General features: G+C 38.5%; 2 protein-coding genes across 5 annotated transcripts in view; one reads left to right on the top strand and one right to left on the bottom strand.

The window, feature by feature from the left end:
• CDC37L1 (cell division cycle 37 like 1, HSP90 cochaperone) overlaps window positions 1–15,491 on the bottom strand; it is a 21,899-nt gene extending 6,408 nt beyond the window's left edge. Inside the window, exons 1-7 of one of the 4 annotated variants that reach the window (XM_070938614.1) lie at window positions 15,342–15,491; window positions 12,475–12,756; window positions 11,020–11,110; window positions 10,620–10,735; window positions 9,164–9,286; window positions 6,434–6,592; window positions 1,382–1,754 (exon numbers count right to left, since the gene is read on the bottom strand). In XM_070938614.1, the coding sequence (XP_070794715.1) occupies window positions 1,695–1,754; window positions 6,434–6,592; window positions 9,164–9,286; window positions 10,620–10,735; window positions 11,020–11,110; window positions 12,475–12,756; window positions 15,342–15,416 (906 nt within the window). In that variant the 5' untranslated portion in view covers window positions 15,417–15,491 and the 3' untranslated portion in view covers window positions 1,382–1,694. Of the gene's footprint in view, window positions 1–1,381; window positions 5,272–6,433; window positions 6,593–9,163; window positions 9,287–10,619; window positions 10,736–11,019; window positions 11,111–12,474; window positions 12,779–15,341 lie in introns of those variants that run through there. The other 3 variants (XM_070938613.1, XM_070938615.1, XM_070938616.1) reach the window with 3 other exon arrangements.
• A 1,778-nt stretch (window positions 15,492–17,269) lies between these two features.
• Window positions 17,270–18,693, top strand: part of SPATA6L (spermatogenesis associated 6 like) — a 32,888-nt gene continuing 31,464 nt past the window's right edge. Inside the window, exon 1 of the mRNA XM_070935564.1 lies at window positions 17,270–17,308. Coding sequence (XP_070791665.1) covers window positions 17,270–17,308 — 39 coding nt within the window. The remainder of the gene's footprint in view (window positions 17,309–18,693) is intronic.

Raw genomic sequence — 18,693 nt, forward strand, 5'->3', positions numbered from 1 at the left:
TATCTGTTATGTATCGGCCTTTTGCAAACAGTGCCTTGAATCCTTTTGTTCACTTATCTAACAAATATGTGAACGCAAAAAGAGGGCAGTAAACTGGGAACAAATGGGGTTTTCTGTTTTGGAGTTTGGGGATGGGGATGGGGTGAGGCAAAAGATAAGGGCATATGGAAAACTAGAACCTAGTAAGGAAGTTTAGATGAAGTGGCCACAACAGAGAAGATGCAGTCAGAATACTAATTTCTTTCCTTCCTCCGCCATTTTTTTTCACCCTTTCTAAGTTGCTTGCCCCATGTTTCTGAAAGGACAAGTTCATGGCAATATTTTCCCACATACCACTAGGCCAGGACTGGGCAAGTGAAAAGCCAAGTGTATTCCTTCAAGCCATCTCTTGTCAGACTTTTTGAAAACTGGTCGCAGTTTTATGAAAATTGCAGATAGGAAACATGAATGAACATACAACTTAGAGAATTAACTTAGAATAGGTTTAACCTGGTTTAAAGAAAATGAAAATCCTCAAACTTTTGGAAGGTCAAAGGAAAAAAATCCAGAAGATCCCATTGTTTTCTTCCCTCCAACAACCAGCCGTGCCTTTGGCACTCAGTCACCCAAATAGTGCTAGGTATATTGCCTATCGGTATAATGGACATCTAGATCATCTGGTTTTCATTTAATGAGCAGGGGGTTGGACTAAAAGACTCCATGGTCCCTTCCAATTCTGTTATTGTATTCTAATTACAAATGGTAAGCTCAAAGTAGAGGTCCTTAGCAGTTGGGAAAGGTCACAAAGATTTAAGGTAGGTTACAAGATCAAAACAACATGGGCCGGTCAGCCCATATTGGCTGATAGCAGTTAATGTGAAAAAGAAAGTAATGCATTCCCATGCCAAGTGCCCTTTCATGAGATGGTTCTACACCATACAATCCTGAACAGAAATGTGCTTCCTTTATTAAAATCATGATTCTCGATAAAGTCTCAAGTCATGATTAAATCAAACACATTACAGCAAAAGTACAGTTATTTTATTAACAGCAACTTATATTTTAATTCCAAACTTCATATGGGGCAATCTTAAATTTACAATATATTTCAGACCATGAAGCAAAATTTGCCACGTTGCCCTCTTATTAAGGCTTTGGAAAAGTGCTTTGCAGCAGTGGGGAAGGGCAGATGTATGGACTTCAACTCCCAGAATTCTCAGCAAGGGCCAGGCTGGCTGGGTAATCACAAGAGTTGGTCTGCACACCTGGTAGTTTCCAAGATTTGGAGTCACTGCTTTAGAATAATCTAAAGAAGTCACAAGGCAAATTGGCTAGAACTCAAATCAGCACTTCTCAATTTTCCCCTCAACCAAGTGCTTCAAATATACCAGATGACTATGGATCACTGAAAATGGTTTATTCTACAAATCAAAAGGACAAACATAACTCATATTTTAACAAATGTAATCTTGCCTTTAATGAATACACCTTTTTAATAAGCAAAGGACTATGATGCCAGTATATTTTTTGTCAGTTTTAGCTTTGATCAGCGTCACTGTTCATACTCCTTCTGTATTTGACTTTGAAAACAGCAAAAAAAAAATCAAAATCCCATCCCACGCAGGTAAAAAGCCTTGCTTAAAACAGCCTCTGCTACCCTAAATGCCAGTCAAATGGAGGGTAAAATTCAGAATACAGGCCTGATGTCATCTGTCTCAGAACAGAACAAAGTTGCTCATAGGCTTTAGTTTCAGAATCTTTGGATTATACAACAGCTGTAAAAAAAATTAATGAAATGATCAACAAAACAAATATGTTTGTGAAAAAACAGATGTTAGGATGAGAAGGTGATTACAGAGACAGAATGGAAAAAAATCACAGGCAAAACAATGTTGTCAGATAAAACACAATTCTTAACTTGTATCAGTTTAATTCTTTCTTTAGCTATGCCCAGAACAATCCAAAGATGAGTACTATTTCCCAACCCATTTTGCAAGCCAGCCAACTAGCAATTTTTAGTGTCCAGATTTTGTATTTGTTATTTTTTGCCTTCAAAAATTGAAATGTCTACACTCCTTGTCTTAATCACATTGCTAGAAAAATAGGTACAAAGCCGCACTAGACAGCCATGGCTATTTTTCTATTCTATGTGGATGACCGAATGTTTACATAAAATGGAGTCAACTTCTCTTCTGCCAGATTACTCTCTTGCTTTAAGAATTTATTTCCAATTCAATTACCATCTTAGAAATAAGCTGAGTTCAGAACATTCCAATAACAGAGTATTGGCTAGTTGAAGTTGGATACTGCTTTCTCATGTACCCTTAACATTTCATGCAAAAAAAAAAAAAGTTCTACTGACTTTAATATTCTTGTTGCTCCCTTGTTCTTATCAAATTTGGTCTCATATTTGCCACCGATTCTGCAACATCAGGTTAAAACCACAGTAGTAATACAGATAGCTAAAGCCATTTCACAAACTTGTTGCTGATTTACTGTGTTGGGATTGGTCTGAAATTCTAAACAATGCAACTCAACCTATCTACAAGGAACCAGATGGAGAATTCTTTTCTATTGCTTTCATTAAAACTGTAAAAAAAATTTTTTTTTAAATGTAACTATCCCAGTCCACTTGCATCTAAATTAGAGTTCCATTGGAAAATTTCAGGAGACTGTTTTGCCAATCTTGCAACACACTATATTTGCTATAGTTGATTATTTATGGGGGAATTCAAATAGAACTCAACCACTCCCACGCTCCAATGAAGTGAGATTTATTTTTGGAAAGAAATACTGATTAGTTTTGCTTCATCCCTAATTTTGTTCTACTTGAATTTAAAAAATGCCAATTTTTTGTTTTTCTACTTAAATCACTAGGGGCCTTTTCCCTGCTTGCTCCAAATTACTTTGCCTGCAGATTAATTTTCCCAAGAGCAGACCTAATGGAAAAGAAATCCAGTTTTTAGTCCCAACCATATTTTTCTATTCTCACAGAGCTGAAAACATGACCATGCAAAAGTACCTAGAAATACAGAAGAGAGGCCACAAATTTGAAAAGTATAAAAAGTGATCTCTAAGAAAGTATATTACAATGTTACAATGTAAGCAACCATTTAAAAACAGTAATGGCTGAACTTAAAAGAAGCGATGCTTCAATACAATTATCCACATCTCAAGATTTATTTCCTCCATTCCGTTATTCTGTGAGCATAATCAACCATCATTTCTCACTCAGTTACAAATCAGAATCACACATTATTGTCTCAACCCAAAAAGTTCTGATTAAATTGCAATATTTAATGTCTTTATAAATTAGAGTTTTAAATGGGATTTTCAGACTTAGTTTCTTGCAAATAAGATTCTCTATGTTACACAGTTAGTATCATCAAGGCCTATCTGATCTTTTGTCATCTGAACCAACTTGTTAAATCCAGACTTCATCATAATTAAAATAACCAAGACCCAAGACACATCACCGGTTGCTTGTTAGCCAATTCTAACATGGATGTTCCCTTGCTACACTTTAAAAAATTATCCATGGTACCAGGGAGTTGCTAGTTCATAAAATTATCTTCTCAATCAACCACTGAAAATTAATTTTAAAATCAGTGTCTCATTTTGACCTTACTTTCTGGATTAGATTTTCAGAAATATGAAATAACTAATCATGATTTACTCTTATGAACACCTCATTATTTGAAGCTATTCTGGGGAACATCCAGAATGATAGATCAGCCTCTATACTTATGACAGGAAGCACCCCCAAGTCATAGTACTAAGTGAGACCTAAAGAGATTATGGTTTGCTTTAATCAGAAAACTAACATGAAATTGCATTCAATACAAAAAAACAAGACCCAAAGGAACTTTGTCAATTCTGGGAAGATTGTGTGAATGAGTTGAGACTCAATTATTTTTACTTAGTAGTTCCCACTGTCAATATTCCGTTTAAAGGAGAGAAATTTAGGAAACTAAAGAAAGCAACAAAGCCCTGGTCAATCACACGTCACTCTTATCTTGCATGTCAATATTGCTTCTTAGGGACTTTATCATAGGCAAGTATGTTTTTGGATAGAATCTACAAATCCTTCCTTACTCTAGAACTGTGATGCTTGAAGACTACTCATTGAATGCAATTATGTATTGATAGCATTTACAAAGTTGTATTTTAACATACTGCTACATCAAGAGTGATTAATTCAGAAGCAGATGGATAGAATAGTAGAAAAAAATGTTTTTCATTATTTTGGGCTTTGTAAACAATTTATAAGAAAAGGTTTACACAGTCTGATGTAAATGACAACATTTCAGTACCAAGTCTGTATCAAAGTAATTTCATGGCTATTTGGGTTATTTGGTTTTAAAATAGTCACTGATTATTTCTTTTGAGGCATTCAACAGTTTACCAAATAAAAGATTATAAGCTCAGATCTGAGGGGGGGAAAAATCAGAATTTGGCACCTGATGAAACACTCAGCAGTGGCTGATGTTTGTCATATTGTTCTCATTTCCAAGATTAAGAAAAGTTAAACTTTCTGTGACATATGCAGATCTATCTCCAGAAATACTGGTTATAATTCCACTATGGCCACTTACACATCAAGATATGTAAGAATCAAAATAAAATATAGAAGGCTCTCGTTCAGAAACAGTAAAAAACATCCCTGTAATATAAATGGCTAGTGCTTTTTTGTGAGCCATCCAGAGATGCAACACCAATAGCAATCATAGATTTATTGCTTTTTGTGATAAAATCAGATTTGAATGCCTAGGATGCAAGCAACGGAACACATTACAATGATCTTTAGTATCCACAGCAACTTTTGGGTAGTATCTAATAAGATTAAAGCAGATTCCTGAAGGAATCAATTGTAAACATTGCAACTGTGCAGATTTCTCATACTTTGATTACTAAAATTAAAAGGCAAGATTTTAGCAGTAGCAGAAAACGTAGTTTCACATTCAGCAAATTACAAGAACATCTCTTTCTTAAAAGTAAGAAACATAGGAAGAAAGATAGCAGCACATTTGTTTTTCAAAAAAAATGATGTGTGTTTCTGCCTTACTCTCTCTCCAAAAGCTCAAAACAAAACAATTCCCCTCCCTCCATTCAAAATAAAGTGCAGCACCCATAAAAAGAAGTCTTAAGAAAATTGCCGTCGTCTTCTCTTGGAAAGAAGTGTACTTGGCTTCAGTCTTAAGAGTACTATACTGTATCCATCATTTTAGCTTCTTCCTCCTCTCTGTGTACCACTAAACCTTGCAAACTGCAGCCTTGAAGCGATTCTGCATTCTGCAACGAAGAGCACACACAGGTCAGAAATCAATTTCTGAAAAACATTTAATTTAAATCTATGCTTTGTGTTGCTGCAGATTTGCATTTTTTATACCATTGGTGGGACATGTGGACACTTCACTCAAGTTTCATTGTCATCACATCTCAAACTATACTGGACTAAAGGTAGATAAACTAATTTCCACAAGGAATGGAACCCTTCTGAGATTATGCTAACCAAATTCCTACCTGTGATTTCCCACCAAAAGCCATCAGGCAATAAGTGAAAATAACACTTAAAGCTTCTGAATGGTTCTACCCATGTCTTCAATATTATAGTCCTTCACAAAAAAAACTGGAAAAGGTGGAATAAGTAAAAATCTCAGAAAGAGAGGCCTATCACAGCATCATTCTCCTGTTCCCTTTAGTTTTTCATAAGGGAAAATATATTCAAAAGTTGGGTTGCGTCCCACAAAGTGCTTCATTGACCGTGAACCAAGTATGAATTTCCTTCATGTATTACTGCTAAGCAAGTAACTGTTCTTTTAAAAAATAATACAATTATTTTAGCACAGGAACTGGTTACGTAACAGAAACTGACATGACACCCCAAGAAACTATGTCAGGGAATGCAGAATCCAAGCAGAGATTACAATGCGTGCAGTAGACATACTTTATGTGAGGAATTCCTCTGCCAGCTGTTCTGGAAATAGTCCTGCTTAATATTTTAATCAGGCACATTAGCTTATGAAATACACACACATTAGTGAAGGTGGAGAGTTATAGCTTAAATGAATCATCCAATGAACTGAACTAACTGGGAAAAAATGCCCAGTTCACTGTAACGGCTTCTTGCTATAACAGGCAACTTTGTAGTAGCCAGAAGCCACACTTAAAAAATAGTGGAAAATACTGCAACAGGGAGACCAGAGGCAGAGAGACAGTGGACACCAAGGTAGGATATTTTTGTAGTAAATAAATAAATGTAAACATTAGCTTTTGTTCTTTTCATTCAACCTACATGGTAAAATGATATATATTAATTACTTAACATTCAAACGAGCCTTAGTTTTCTACCATGGGCTGTGAGAAGGAATGTAGGGAATGTAGGGAAGAAGATGGGAAGTAAAGATTTTTTTTCTTGATACTCCAATAATACATACAATTAAACAAAAGCTACCTGAGGTGCAAGTCCACCTATACAATTCAGATCATTGTGAAATAAAGGATTCTGAACAGGCATAGCTTGACAATTCTGAGATTGTGAACAAATCCTCACTCTTGATTTGAATGCTTCCAGTTCATTTTTAAAAGCTTCCAAATAGCCTTCATCCCCTGTCTGTCAAACAAACACAAAAGCAATTAGATAACCCTACAATTTAATTTTCAATATTTTGTGCTAAAAAATAAGACATTCCAGCAAAGCAGACAAGAGTTAATCATAGAATCTATATCATTCAGATAAGCGTAGATTTTCACATTTCTTACTTTTGTTTTTGTTCTATGTAGGTTTTTTTTTTAGTTTGGCTAATCATAGTGGAGGATTAATCAGTGACAGGTGTTCAAATCCTGATGAAAGTTATTCAAACAATGTAGTTTATAACACAAGCATTCTTCTTCCCCTCCACATCATTTATACCACAGTGCCCATAATTTTCATCAACATAGCCATTCTGGAGGATGTAAGAATGGGATAAATTGCCACATGAAGAAAAACACCATCAAATGACTCCTTTCTTTCTCAATCTTAGGATATACCATTAGACTTGCAAACTATATAAAATCTTTGTCATACCAAATTTGTTATAGAAATATTTTAAAATACTGAACTGTGCTCAGCTGTAATAGATAGAATTAACCTCTCCCAATATTTCTCTTTTAACTTTTCTCTTTAATGTGTAATTGTATATTGCAAGTAAAACCACTTGTCTAAAATGGTATAGGGCAGTGGTAAATCTAAAATTTGTTACTACCGGTTCTGCGGGTGTGGCTTGGTGGTGGTGGGGTAATGTGAATGGATGGCATGGCCAATTTTTTTTTTTAACCTTTAAAAGCATTTTTTCTACAACCTCTTTGAAGAGGTTGTAGAAAAAATGCTTTTAAAAGTAAAAAAAAAAGCCTCTGATGATTGTGCAGCTCAGCTGGGCATTGGGGGGGTGGGGGTGTCAGGGATTTTTGATACCGGTTCTCCGAACCACCCGCCTCCATCGCTTCCGGATCAGGTGATCCGGTCCGAACTGAGAGCATTTCATCCCTGATATAGGGTTTTCTGCTTCAGCAGGGCTGGACTAGAAGACCTCCAAGGTCCATTCCAACTCTGTTATTCTGTTATTCCTCTGCCCCTTAAGGAGGTGCCTGCAAAATGGGTTGAGGGACCACCTCCACTTGATTACATTTGCCTGTCCCATCAGGTCTGGCAGAAAAACCTTTTCATAATCTTTCATGTGTAAGGCCATCAGTAGATAACTATTTTAGCTATCAGTTTCCTACATTCAGTCCAAAAAGAGACTAAACTAAAAGTGTATACTTAGAATGGCAGAATATACCCTAGAGCTATCAAGTCTTCTGGAATTTTACTCATATGCAGAGTTAAAAATGAGCTAATCTACAATTATAAAATTACCACTAATTTAAATAAGTGCTAGTAATTACATTTTAAACTTCCTGAAGTCTCAGAAGACATGTTACAAAGATTTATTCAGCCATTTTAAAGTTATATCTCCAACGAATATTCTTAGTGGGGAATACATCCAATCTGACCATCCATAAATAGTAAAAGCGCTGCTCACAAAGCAAATTTCCCCCCTTATAATCTTTTCAACAAGATGGACACTCATATTTTTGCCACTGTATGATTCATATTATGTGAATAGCATTCATATTTTCATACATAATTTAGGAAATAATCTTACATTCACTTAAGCTGTTAAAACACAAACAGTATAAAAATGGGTCCCTATAAAGATGAAGAATCTTTAGAATAGTTTTGGATTGTGCTTGAGGAAGTGAAAAGAGATAAGGAGATAAGGAGAATTCAAAGTCCATTTATGTATATAAATTTACTTATGTGTCATTATGTAGAATCCATCATTCTTATTAATGAATTTGCATTACAGTGCCCTTTAAAACAGCTTACTCTCAACAGGTATTTGTTGAAAATTGTTACCACACACACTGATCAAGCAATGCAACAAAACCCTATGATATAACAATGTCCATAATTCTGTGAGAACGGGTTTTAATGGAAGAAGATGGATAAAAATATAAGGTCCAACAGATGAGGCATGATTTGGATTTCATCTATAAAGAAATAATACCTAGGATACCTTTCTTTGGTTACTTATATGATTGTCACTATGCTGTGACAATCTGCCACTATGCTTACTTATATGTTTGTGTTTTTAATTGATTTTTATTTTATCTTATTAGCCACCCAGAGTTACTGTTTTTAAGATGGGTGGCCATTGACTGAAATAATGACAATGACAACAGTAATAGCAATAATCCCACCAAACTATTCTCTTGGAAAAGCACTTTAGCATCTAACAACCAAGGAGAAAGTCTGGCTAGGCTTCAAAGAGCCTGTAGTACAGTGGACTAAAGCACTGTGATTAACATCTGCTGCTTGCAATTACTGCAAGTTCAAATCTCACCAGGCTCAAGGTTGACTCATCCTTCCATCTTTTCAAAGGTAGGTGAAATGAGGACCCAGATTGTGGGGGCAATAAGCTGACTTTGTATAAATATACAAAAGTATGAAGGCTATTGCTTAACGTATTGTAAGCCACCCTGAGTCTCTGGAGAAGGGCGGCATATAAATTAAAGAAAAAAAAAAGTGGATTCCTAAAAACTTTTTAAAATGGCCTCCCTTCCCCTCCCTCCATGTTGAACAGAAAGCACCCCTCCTCACCTTAGCTCTTTGGAAAAATAGGCGAAAACATCCTCGGGGATCCACATTACAGCTCTTGGCCATTTCTATAATGAACTGCATGACTACAGCTTGATGAGCTACTTGTTCCATTAGAGCTCCTTTCTATAAAAGAAACAATTCAAACAATCTGTAAGAAACAGAGTACAAGTAGTCCTCAAACTTATGTCTACATGGGTACCGGAACATCTGTGATTCAATGAATGGTCATTCAATGGGCCATGCCTGATTTTATGACCTTTTTTTTACCACCGTTGTTAAACAAATCAATGTGGTCATTAAGTGAAGCCTTTGAGCTTCCCCTATTGACTTTGCTTGACAGAAGATCGCAAATGGTGATTAAGTAAACTGGGACAATGCAACCATTGTAAACACATGCTGGTCATCAAGCATCTAAATTCTGATCATGTGACTGCTGGGATGCTGAAATGGTTGTGTAAGGACCAATCGTCATAATTTTCAGCAGCGTTATAACTTCAGTCACTAAGTAAATGTGTACTTTGAGGACTACCTGTACCACATTTGCAAGCTAATAAAGCAACAATTCAAGAAGCCCATATTAAGTGGACCAAACTAAGTTATGCACTAGGAAGCTCCCTTTGATAACCAAAATATATTAGTTAACTGTCAAGGTGTGATGTGAAATACAGGATTCCTATAATTCTTAGAATTATAAGAATTCAATAATTCTTAGTTTTACAAATAATACTTGAAGATGTCCATACAGTATTAGCTCACAGTATGTTTACAGAAAGACATGCTGTAACTACACAGACCCATATGTAAATGTAATACTATAGATAAATCAGTATTTCCAAATAAGTTGCTGTATAGAAGTAGCTCAATCAGTCTGATTCTGAAAACACATTACACAATAGAATTATTATGACTGCAGTCATTAGTTTGCAGTTCAGAATAAAAAAATGTTCAAGGCTGATGCTTAATAAAAAGGGCCATTCAAAGCATTTGGATGATTGTTGTAACAATGGCCAATTATTAATGTAAACCAAACACTACCTTTCAAAATGTACAAATCTGTGTTTAAATATCAATCTAGCAATGTTACATAGAGTAAATGATTTTGAGATTTCAGTTTAAAAATTAATTGCATTATCCACCCACAAATTATTTATATAGAGATTATGTACAGTTATGACTTCAGAATTTGACTTTTATATAATTATTGGTTTTAATGAAGATTCAGTCAGCAAGTAAGAAATCATCTTAAACATGTGATAAGCCATTACAGAATATCTACTTCTCAGTGCTAAAATGAAATACAATTTTGCACTATATTAGGAAGTTAAAATATTTAAGTCCAGAAGAAAATGACACTGAAATTAGTAAATTTCCCAAATATGGACAATCTCAATGCAATTTAGGGTAAATAGAAAAACAGCTTTATTCCAATTACAACATCAAAACCCTGAAATTATACCTGTTCTGCTTCTAGATGAAAACACCATAAAAGAAGATATTTTGCTGTTTCTTCACAGACAAGGTATGGGTGATCAGAGAGAAATCTCTGACTATCAAACCATCTGCTCAACATTCCTGAAAAACAATGAGATGCAACAAATAGTTTTCCTAAAACTGAAAAAATGCTTGGTTATAATTGAGTCCGATTTATGTTAGACAGGAATAAATTAGGCGTTTTGGTACTGCTACCCATCCCATAGCAATGAGAGATTAATACTTTGTTTAGTTCAGTTACTCAGAAACAGTGTATCTCAAGGAGCCTACTATGGATTTTAGGCAAAATATATCACTTGTTAAACTAGAAATGCATTATTAGTGTAGATGTAGGTCATGAAATGATTCATAAGTAAAAAACTTACCAAAATGTCTAATTTTCTCCTCATGTTTTTGCATGAATGATTTAGATGCATCTTCCTCAGTTTCTTTCCGTTTCTTTTGATTAATAAAACTCTGGCAAACAAAATATGCAATATACTAAAGTGTCACATCTGACAGTTGCTAATTAATCATTGCTTAATTATCATTGTGAATAGTCCTCAAGGTTATTTTGGACTACGTACATCCATTTCATTTATACTAATTAAAATACACTTAGTCTCTCTATAGTCAGGAGTTACTTATTTAGATTAGAGAAGCTACTCTAATTATTATACATCAGTCTGAATCTGAACTGAATCTTTCATTCACTCAGGTTTTATATTTTTTTCTCTGATGCCACCTCATAATTTCCAGTATCTTAAAATATGCTATGTATTTAAATGTTTATTAAATGTTTAAATGCAACAGTAGCTTATTTAGTGTGTACTGAAAATTAATAATTTCTTTTAAAACACTTTAAAAATCTCTAAGACTGTGGCATTTTTAAATTGTTCTTAATGCCCCATTTTCTCTTTCCAGTTAGATCAGGGGTGTCAAACTCAAGGCCCGCAGGCTGAATCCAGTGTGCGGGGTGATTAGTTCTGGCCCGCGGGTCCACTATGGAAACAACAAAGGGCCAGCCCACAGTGCCTTCACCAGTGAAAACGGAGCTTGGGAGGGCCGCATGCAGCCCTCCCGAGCTCCGTTTTCACTGGCAGAGGGTTGCAGGAAGCTGTTGCAACCCAAAACAGAGCTCAGGCGCCCATTTTCACGGGCAGAGCGCTCAGGCCACTACAGACACCCCCCCCATGAGTGATGTCGAGCTGGCCACGCCCCCCCTGCCCCTCCGAAGTCAAACACAACCCTGATGTGACCCTCAATGAAATCAAGTTTGACACCTCTGAACTAGACCAACTGCACAATACTGTTGTCAATAGTATCAAAGCAGGAAGTGGAGAAAAATGGAATTTTGGTTTCAAAGGATTCATATATCTTGCTGATTTGTAATCAAGCTTTTTCCATAATGCCTCTAGAATATATTCTTCCCACTTTTTTTTTTTTTTTTTTTTTTTTTTGCAGAGTTGGAGAGAAGATCCAGTAAATCTTCTGGCTACTAGGAAGGCATTCTAGTTTTGCAATAAAGCAATATTAAAGAATCCTACTGTGGAAGCAAGCCTAAATTTAAATACTTTCAATTGCTAATGCCAACAGAAATAAGTCATGTTAACCATTGTAATTTATACATTCCTCTCATGTATCTTGATGTTTTGCTTCAGACCTCAATTAGCATAGTAGTGCTCTACAAAATTACAGTACTTATAGGATTCAGAAGAAACAAACTTTAGCGACTCAATTCTATGAAGAGTTTAGGTATACCTGAAGTTGTTACTTCAGAAACTCAGACACAAAGAAAACCTGAATACAGAATTTTTTATACAATCTGGATCATTCTATACCTTGTTAAATACCTCTTTGCTAACAAAATCCATATTCCATAAATTCTGTCTCTCTTTCTGTCTTAATACTTCCTCCTTCCGCCGCCATTCTTCTTCTCTCCATCTCAATTCATCAATTTCTGTCTGTGCTTTGGCATGTTCTTGGTCCAGAGATTCTGAATTGTGTAATGCTAAACTTCCAAGTTTTTGCTGGGCTTCTGCTAAATTCCATTTGCATTCCACAGAACTCTTTACATATTCTTTTTGCTGTTGGCAAGCCAGTTCGATTCCATCATTATAAGTCTGCAAATTAATGTCTCCATTACTATTTGGAAATAAGACAGGCAAAATTACAGGAAACTTGGGGATAAATGAACCAATTTTTAAAATGTCTTAAGAAATTACATATGGAACAGTTACATGGTGCAAATGGGTGAGACTCAGTAAAATATACGAGTGTGCTTCAATTGATCCTGCCTCTGGCCATTCTGTGTGTGTGTGTGTGTGTGTGTGTGTGTGTGTGTGTGTGTGAGAGAGAGAGAGAGAGAGAGAGAGAGAGAGAGAGAGAGAGAAAATATATACATTGACACACTATGATCAGATTTTATTACTTCAGTAGTGAATCTGAATGTCTCACTAAATGTACTTATTTACTATGCACATATGCTAATAATGGTACCATGTTACATTTTCTTTATCACATAATTAAGAATCATTCAAAAGCCTTGTACTAGTCAATATAATAAATATTTTTGAACTTGTAGAATGATAGTGAGTAAAGGATAAAATTTAATTGGTTTCCTTAAATCATTTTGACAAACTGAACTTATTCTACACAGGATTGTCTTTGTTCACAGGAAGGAATTATAACAATGTTCATTAAAAAAATATAATCAAGGACTTCATACTCCATCTCATTTTAATACATATACTTGAACTATTTCTAAGTACAAGACAGCTAAAGAAATAAAAATTAGTTCCTAGCCATGAGAGAAAAAAGCTTAAATTGTCCTTAGGCTGTGTTAATAATAGTATTTTTTCCCCCTTAGTCCAAAGGTATTTGTACAATCTATAGAATATGTTGGGCGTTGTTATCATTACCTTGAATGGAAATCAGATTACTTCAATGACTTGAAACAGAGACAATAGAGGCACAGAGATTGCCAATGGAGACAGCATATTTCACATCAATATAATTTTCCACCAATTCAAGAGAGACGGACTAACACTTAAAAGCAGGAGTAGGAAAGACCCTTGAATCACAATTGTAGACTTCTGTACTTACAACAAAGCTCAATAGGACTACCTTCTAATTGTGAAAATTAGATTAGCCCTTAGAAGCAAATTTTCACTTATTTGAGAATAGATCCAACACAAATATATTCAGGTAGTCCTCAACTTACAACAGTTCATTTAGTGACTGTTCAAAGTTACAATGGCACTGAAAAGTGACTTATGACCGTTTTTCATACTTACAACTGCTGCAGCATCCCCATAATCACATGATCAAAATTCAGATGCTTGGTAACCAGTTCATACTTATGATGGTTGCGATGTCCTGGGATCACGTGATCTGCTTTTGTGACCTTCTGACAAGCAAAGTCAATGGGGAAGCGAGATTCACTTAACTACCCTGTTACTAACTTAACTACAGTAATACACTTAACAACTGTGGCAAGAAAGGTCATAAAATGGGGCAAAATTCAGTTAACAAACATCTCATTTAGCTACAATTTTGGGCTCAATTGTAGTCATAAATTGAGGACTACCTGTATAGGGATAGTTTGCATGATACTTACTAAATGTATCCCTTACTGCCTACATGAGTGGAATATGCAAACAGGAACAGAATTGGATGACATGGTTCTTTTTAGGGGCATTTATTTCAATAGATTATAGGAAAATTAATACAGATGTTTATATAATAGCCATGCAGAACATATAGGGAGTTTTCTGTGAGCGATGGATGCCTCCCGAGATTAAGTTAATCTCAATCCCTCCAAAAATAGGTGTTTTTTTTTCATTAAATCAAGTCCATTAAGGACAATAGGTCAATACTGAAATGCCTGAGATTATGAGGGAGGGACAGAGGGAGGCAAGGAAGGAGGGAGGGAGGAGAGAAGGAGGGAGGAAAAAAAGGAAGGAGAGAAGGATGAGGAAGAAGAGAAGGAAGGAAGGAGGAGGGAGGAGAGAAGGGAGGGAGGAAGGAGAAAAGGGAGGAAGAAGGGAAAGAGGAGAGAAGGAGGAAGGAAGAAGGGAGGGAGGAGAGGAGGGAGGGAGGGAGGAGAGAAGGGAGGAAGAAGGGAAAGAGGAGAGAAGGAGGGAGGAAGAAGGGAGGGAGGAGAGAAGGGAGGAAGGAAGGAGGGAGGAAGAATGGGGAAGGAGAGGAGAGGAGGGAGGGAGGAGGGAAAGAAGGAAGGAGAGAAGGGAGGAACGAAGAAGGGAGGGAGGGAGGAGAGAAGGAAGGAGAGAAGGAGGAGAAAGGAAGAAAGGAGGGAGGAAGGAGGAAGGAAGGAGAGAAGAGGAGGGAGTGAGGAGGGAAAGGAGAAGGAAGGAGAGAAGGAAGGAAGGAGAGGAGGGAGAAGAAGGGAGGAGAGGAGAGAAGGGAGGGAGGGAGGAAGGAGGGAAGGGAGAAGGGAAAGAAGAAGGAAGGGGAGAAGGAAGGGGGGAGGAGAGAAAGGAGGAAGGAAGGAAGGAGGGAGGAGGGAAAGAAGAATAAAGGAGAGAAGGAGGGAGGGAGGAGAGAAGGAAGGAAAGAGGGAGAGAGTTAAAGGAAATAAAGTTGGGGGAGGGAGTAGCCAGAGCAGAATGCGCAGGCTGAGGGAGATTCATGTTCCACCTGCGGACAAGTTTTTTGAGGGGCGTCGCTACGAAGAAAGTGAGCGTACCTGCGCATTTGGGTGAGAAAAGTCTTCAGCCCGACCCGAAGGTGCCTCACGAGGACGCGGAGGCCAAAGCTCCATTCTCTCGCCGAAGCCCACCCAAAGGCGAGGACCTCCCCCCCCACCTCCTCCTGGCTTGAGCCGCTACCCGAAACCGTTGCGGACCCCACCGGAAGTGAGAGTGCAAGTCATTTCCGGCAACAACGAAGCGTCCCCTATTTATGATTTCACCGCGCTGCCTCCCTCCTGTGTCTGACTCTATCGCGTGACGGCCTCGGCATTGACGGGCGGGGAGGACGTTGCTAGGAGACCGGGGAAAGCGCGCTACCACGGCGCGCGCTTGAGCAATTTGTGAATGGTGCCTCGGCTGCTCAGTGCGCGGCTGCGGCGGATCAGCTGGCAGTCATTTGTCGGCGCAAAATAAGAAGTTTTATCTCGCTTAAAAAATATAACAGCTATACAAGCGATCCCGCCCGCCTGTGTTTGTATATAAGATCCACGGAGGTTTTTTTTTTCTTTTAAAGTCACTACACGGGATTGCTGATTTTTGTTGTTGTTGTTGCTGCAAAGAAAAAAAAATACAGGAACATGTATGGCGCATCATCCAGCGATCTTTCAAGTATTTGCGTTGCTGTTCTCCAGATAGGCTGAGCTCCCACCAACTCCAATTAGTAGCTGAGCCGACAAACTTAAAGGCTCCCGGTCGGGGAGCCTTGATGGTGCTCCATTTTTCCTTTTGTTTTTTTGGAAGAAATACATCCACACCTGAGAGAGGGGAAGAAGAAAGAAAGAGAAAGTCACACAAGGAGAAAAAAAGAAAAGAAAAGGGAAGTTCTCGGTTCATTATAAGACACCTGGAGTCTGGATTGCACCAAATTGGGAAGCGACGGGCCATTTAATTCAAGCAACTTTCACAACTTGGTCAATACATCCACTCCCGAGAGAGAGAGAGGGAGGGAGGAGAGAGAGAGAGAGAGAGAGAGAGGGAGGGAGGGAGGAGAGAGAGAGAGGGGGAGGGAGGGAGGAGAGAGAGGGAGGAGAGAGAGAGAGAGAGGGAGGGAGGAGAGAGAGAGAGAGGGAGGGAGGAGAGAGAGAGAGGGAGGGAGGGAGGAGAGAGAGAGAGGGAGAGAGAGAGAGAGAGGGAGAGGGAGAGGGAGAGAGAGAGAGAGACAAGCAAAGAAAAAAGAAAAGAGAAGTTCTCAGTTTATTTTCAAACACCTGGAGTCTGGATTGCACCAAATTGGGAAGCGACGGACCATTTAATTCAAGCAACTTTCACAACTTGGTCAATACATCCACTCCCGAGAGAGAGAGAGGGAGGGAGGAGAGAGAGAGAGGGAGGGAGGGAGGAGGGAGAGAGAGAGAGGGAGAGAAAGGCAAGCAAAGAAAAAAGAAAAGAGAAGAGAAGTTCTCAGTTTATTTTCAAACACCTGGAGTCTGGATTGCACCAAATTGGGAAGCGACGGACCATTTAATTCAAGCAACTTTCAAACAACTTGGTCCGCAATGTAACAGGCTGCATTGAAATCCCTGAACTGTCAATATTGGAAGCGACAAAAGGCTCGATCGGGGCTGGCGATCCCCTTTCCCGAAGGCTGGGCGAGGAGAAACTGAGCGCGCAAAAAGAACAGCCGCGAACCGCGAGTCCAACCGAAGTCGCATCCCCAACGCGACCAGGGATCCTTCCCCCCCCCCCCGCTCACCCTCCCCACCTCCCCACGCCTGAAGTTGCGAGGCGACCCGGGCACTCCCGCCTGAAGCCTCCCCGAGGCCCCTCCCCTCTCCTCCCCTCCGCCTAGCCGGGACTGCTGGAACGTTGGCGTCTCCAGGGTGACGCGACGCTTTTTCCTTCCACGGGACAGGTGTCGTGGCCGAGCCCCCCCTTTTCGCGCCGAGACCTCGGGTGGAGAGCGAGAGCGAGAGAGCTGGTGGGGATGCCACTGAAAGTAGTGGTGGAGCTGCAGATCCATGCGGTGAGAGGGGCGCGGAGCCAGCAAGGGGGAATCTTGCAAAGGTAGCTGGAGCGGGAAATGTTTGCAGCCCCCCCCCCCATGATCCCGGACTGGGAAATGTGCCTTTTCTACTTTCAGTGGTTCATGGAAGATGTGCGTGCGTGGTGGTGGGGATAGTTGATAGAAGGTTCGTGTCGTTAGATGCCCTGCTATTCTGCAAAACGGGAGTGAAGTTGCAAAAGAATAATCGGAGAAATTTGGCAATTCCCGATCTCGGTGATCCAGCTCTGCTGTCCCTTTACACCCCACCCCAAGACATTTTTGCAATCGTTATTATTGATTCAAATATTTTTTTTTTCTAATCCAAAAATGCATTGAAGAAAAGCAAAAGTCACTTTTTGCTTTCTGTGTTATATGCACTGTTAAAGTGAGCTGCTCCCGACCTAGGTTAATAGTGTTAAAACTTTTATCCTAACCCTAAACTCAATCTATTAAAGAACAATATTCTGTCAGACATTGCCCTACTTATAAATCTTACTTGATAAATTAACCGAAGATCATCACTATAAAATTGCCTCCTGGTGTTAACCGTCTTGCTAACATGCTAACAGATTTCTAACTTTAACTTCAACCTTTGGCCATCAGATTATTTTCCCAAAGGATTGTTGCAACACTCAATTTAATTATAATATAAGTTTAAAGGAATTCTATGCATTAAAACTCCCTATAACACTAACCCTGATGCTTACTATTAGCATATACTTTCTGCAGTCCTTAACCCTAACTTCATCTAGACTCTAACCTTAACCCATACATAAAAACATATTCACTCCACAGTGAAAGGAAAGAATAATTCTTAGGGGGGAAATATATATAAAATTAACATGAAGCATAAGTCATTTGAAATATCAATACAAAATTTGAGCTAGGCCTCAACCAATCCTAACCTGTACTGTAACTTCGTCCTAGAGCCAATTCAAATATTCACATTAACACTTATTCCAGCAGGCAATTCCCAATATACTAGAACATAGAATAGCAAAGTTGGAAAGGACCTCAGAGGCCATCCAATCCAACCCCCTGCTTGAGCAGGAGAGTTTATACCATTTCAGACAAATAAATGGCTGTCTAATCTCTTCTTGAAAGCTCCCAGTGATGGGGCACACCCACAGCTTCTGATGGCAAGCCATTCCGCTGGTTGATTGTTCTCATTGTTAGGAAATTTCTCCTTAGTTGTAAGGTGCTTCTCTCCTTGATTAGTTTCCATCCATTGTTTGTTGCCTTGCCTTCAGGTTCTTTGATAAATAGTTTGTCTCCCTCATCTTTGTGGCAGCACCTCAAATACTGGAACACTGCTATCATGTCTCCCCTAGTCCTTTTTTTCACTAGACTAGACATAACCAATT

This window comes from Pituophis catenifer, unplaced genomic scaffold (genome assembly GCF_029215685.1).
Source record: "Pituophis catenifer annectens isolate HBS135680 unplaced genomic scaffold, rPitCat1.0.hap2 SCAF_2, whole genome shotgun sequence".
NCBI lineage: Eukaryota > Metazoa > Chordata > Lepidosauria > Squamata > Colubridae > Pituophis > Pituophis catenifer.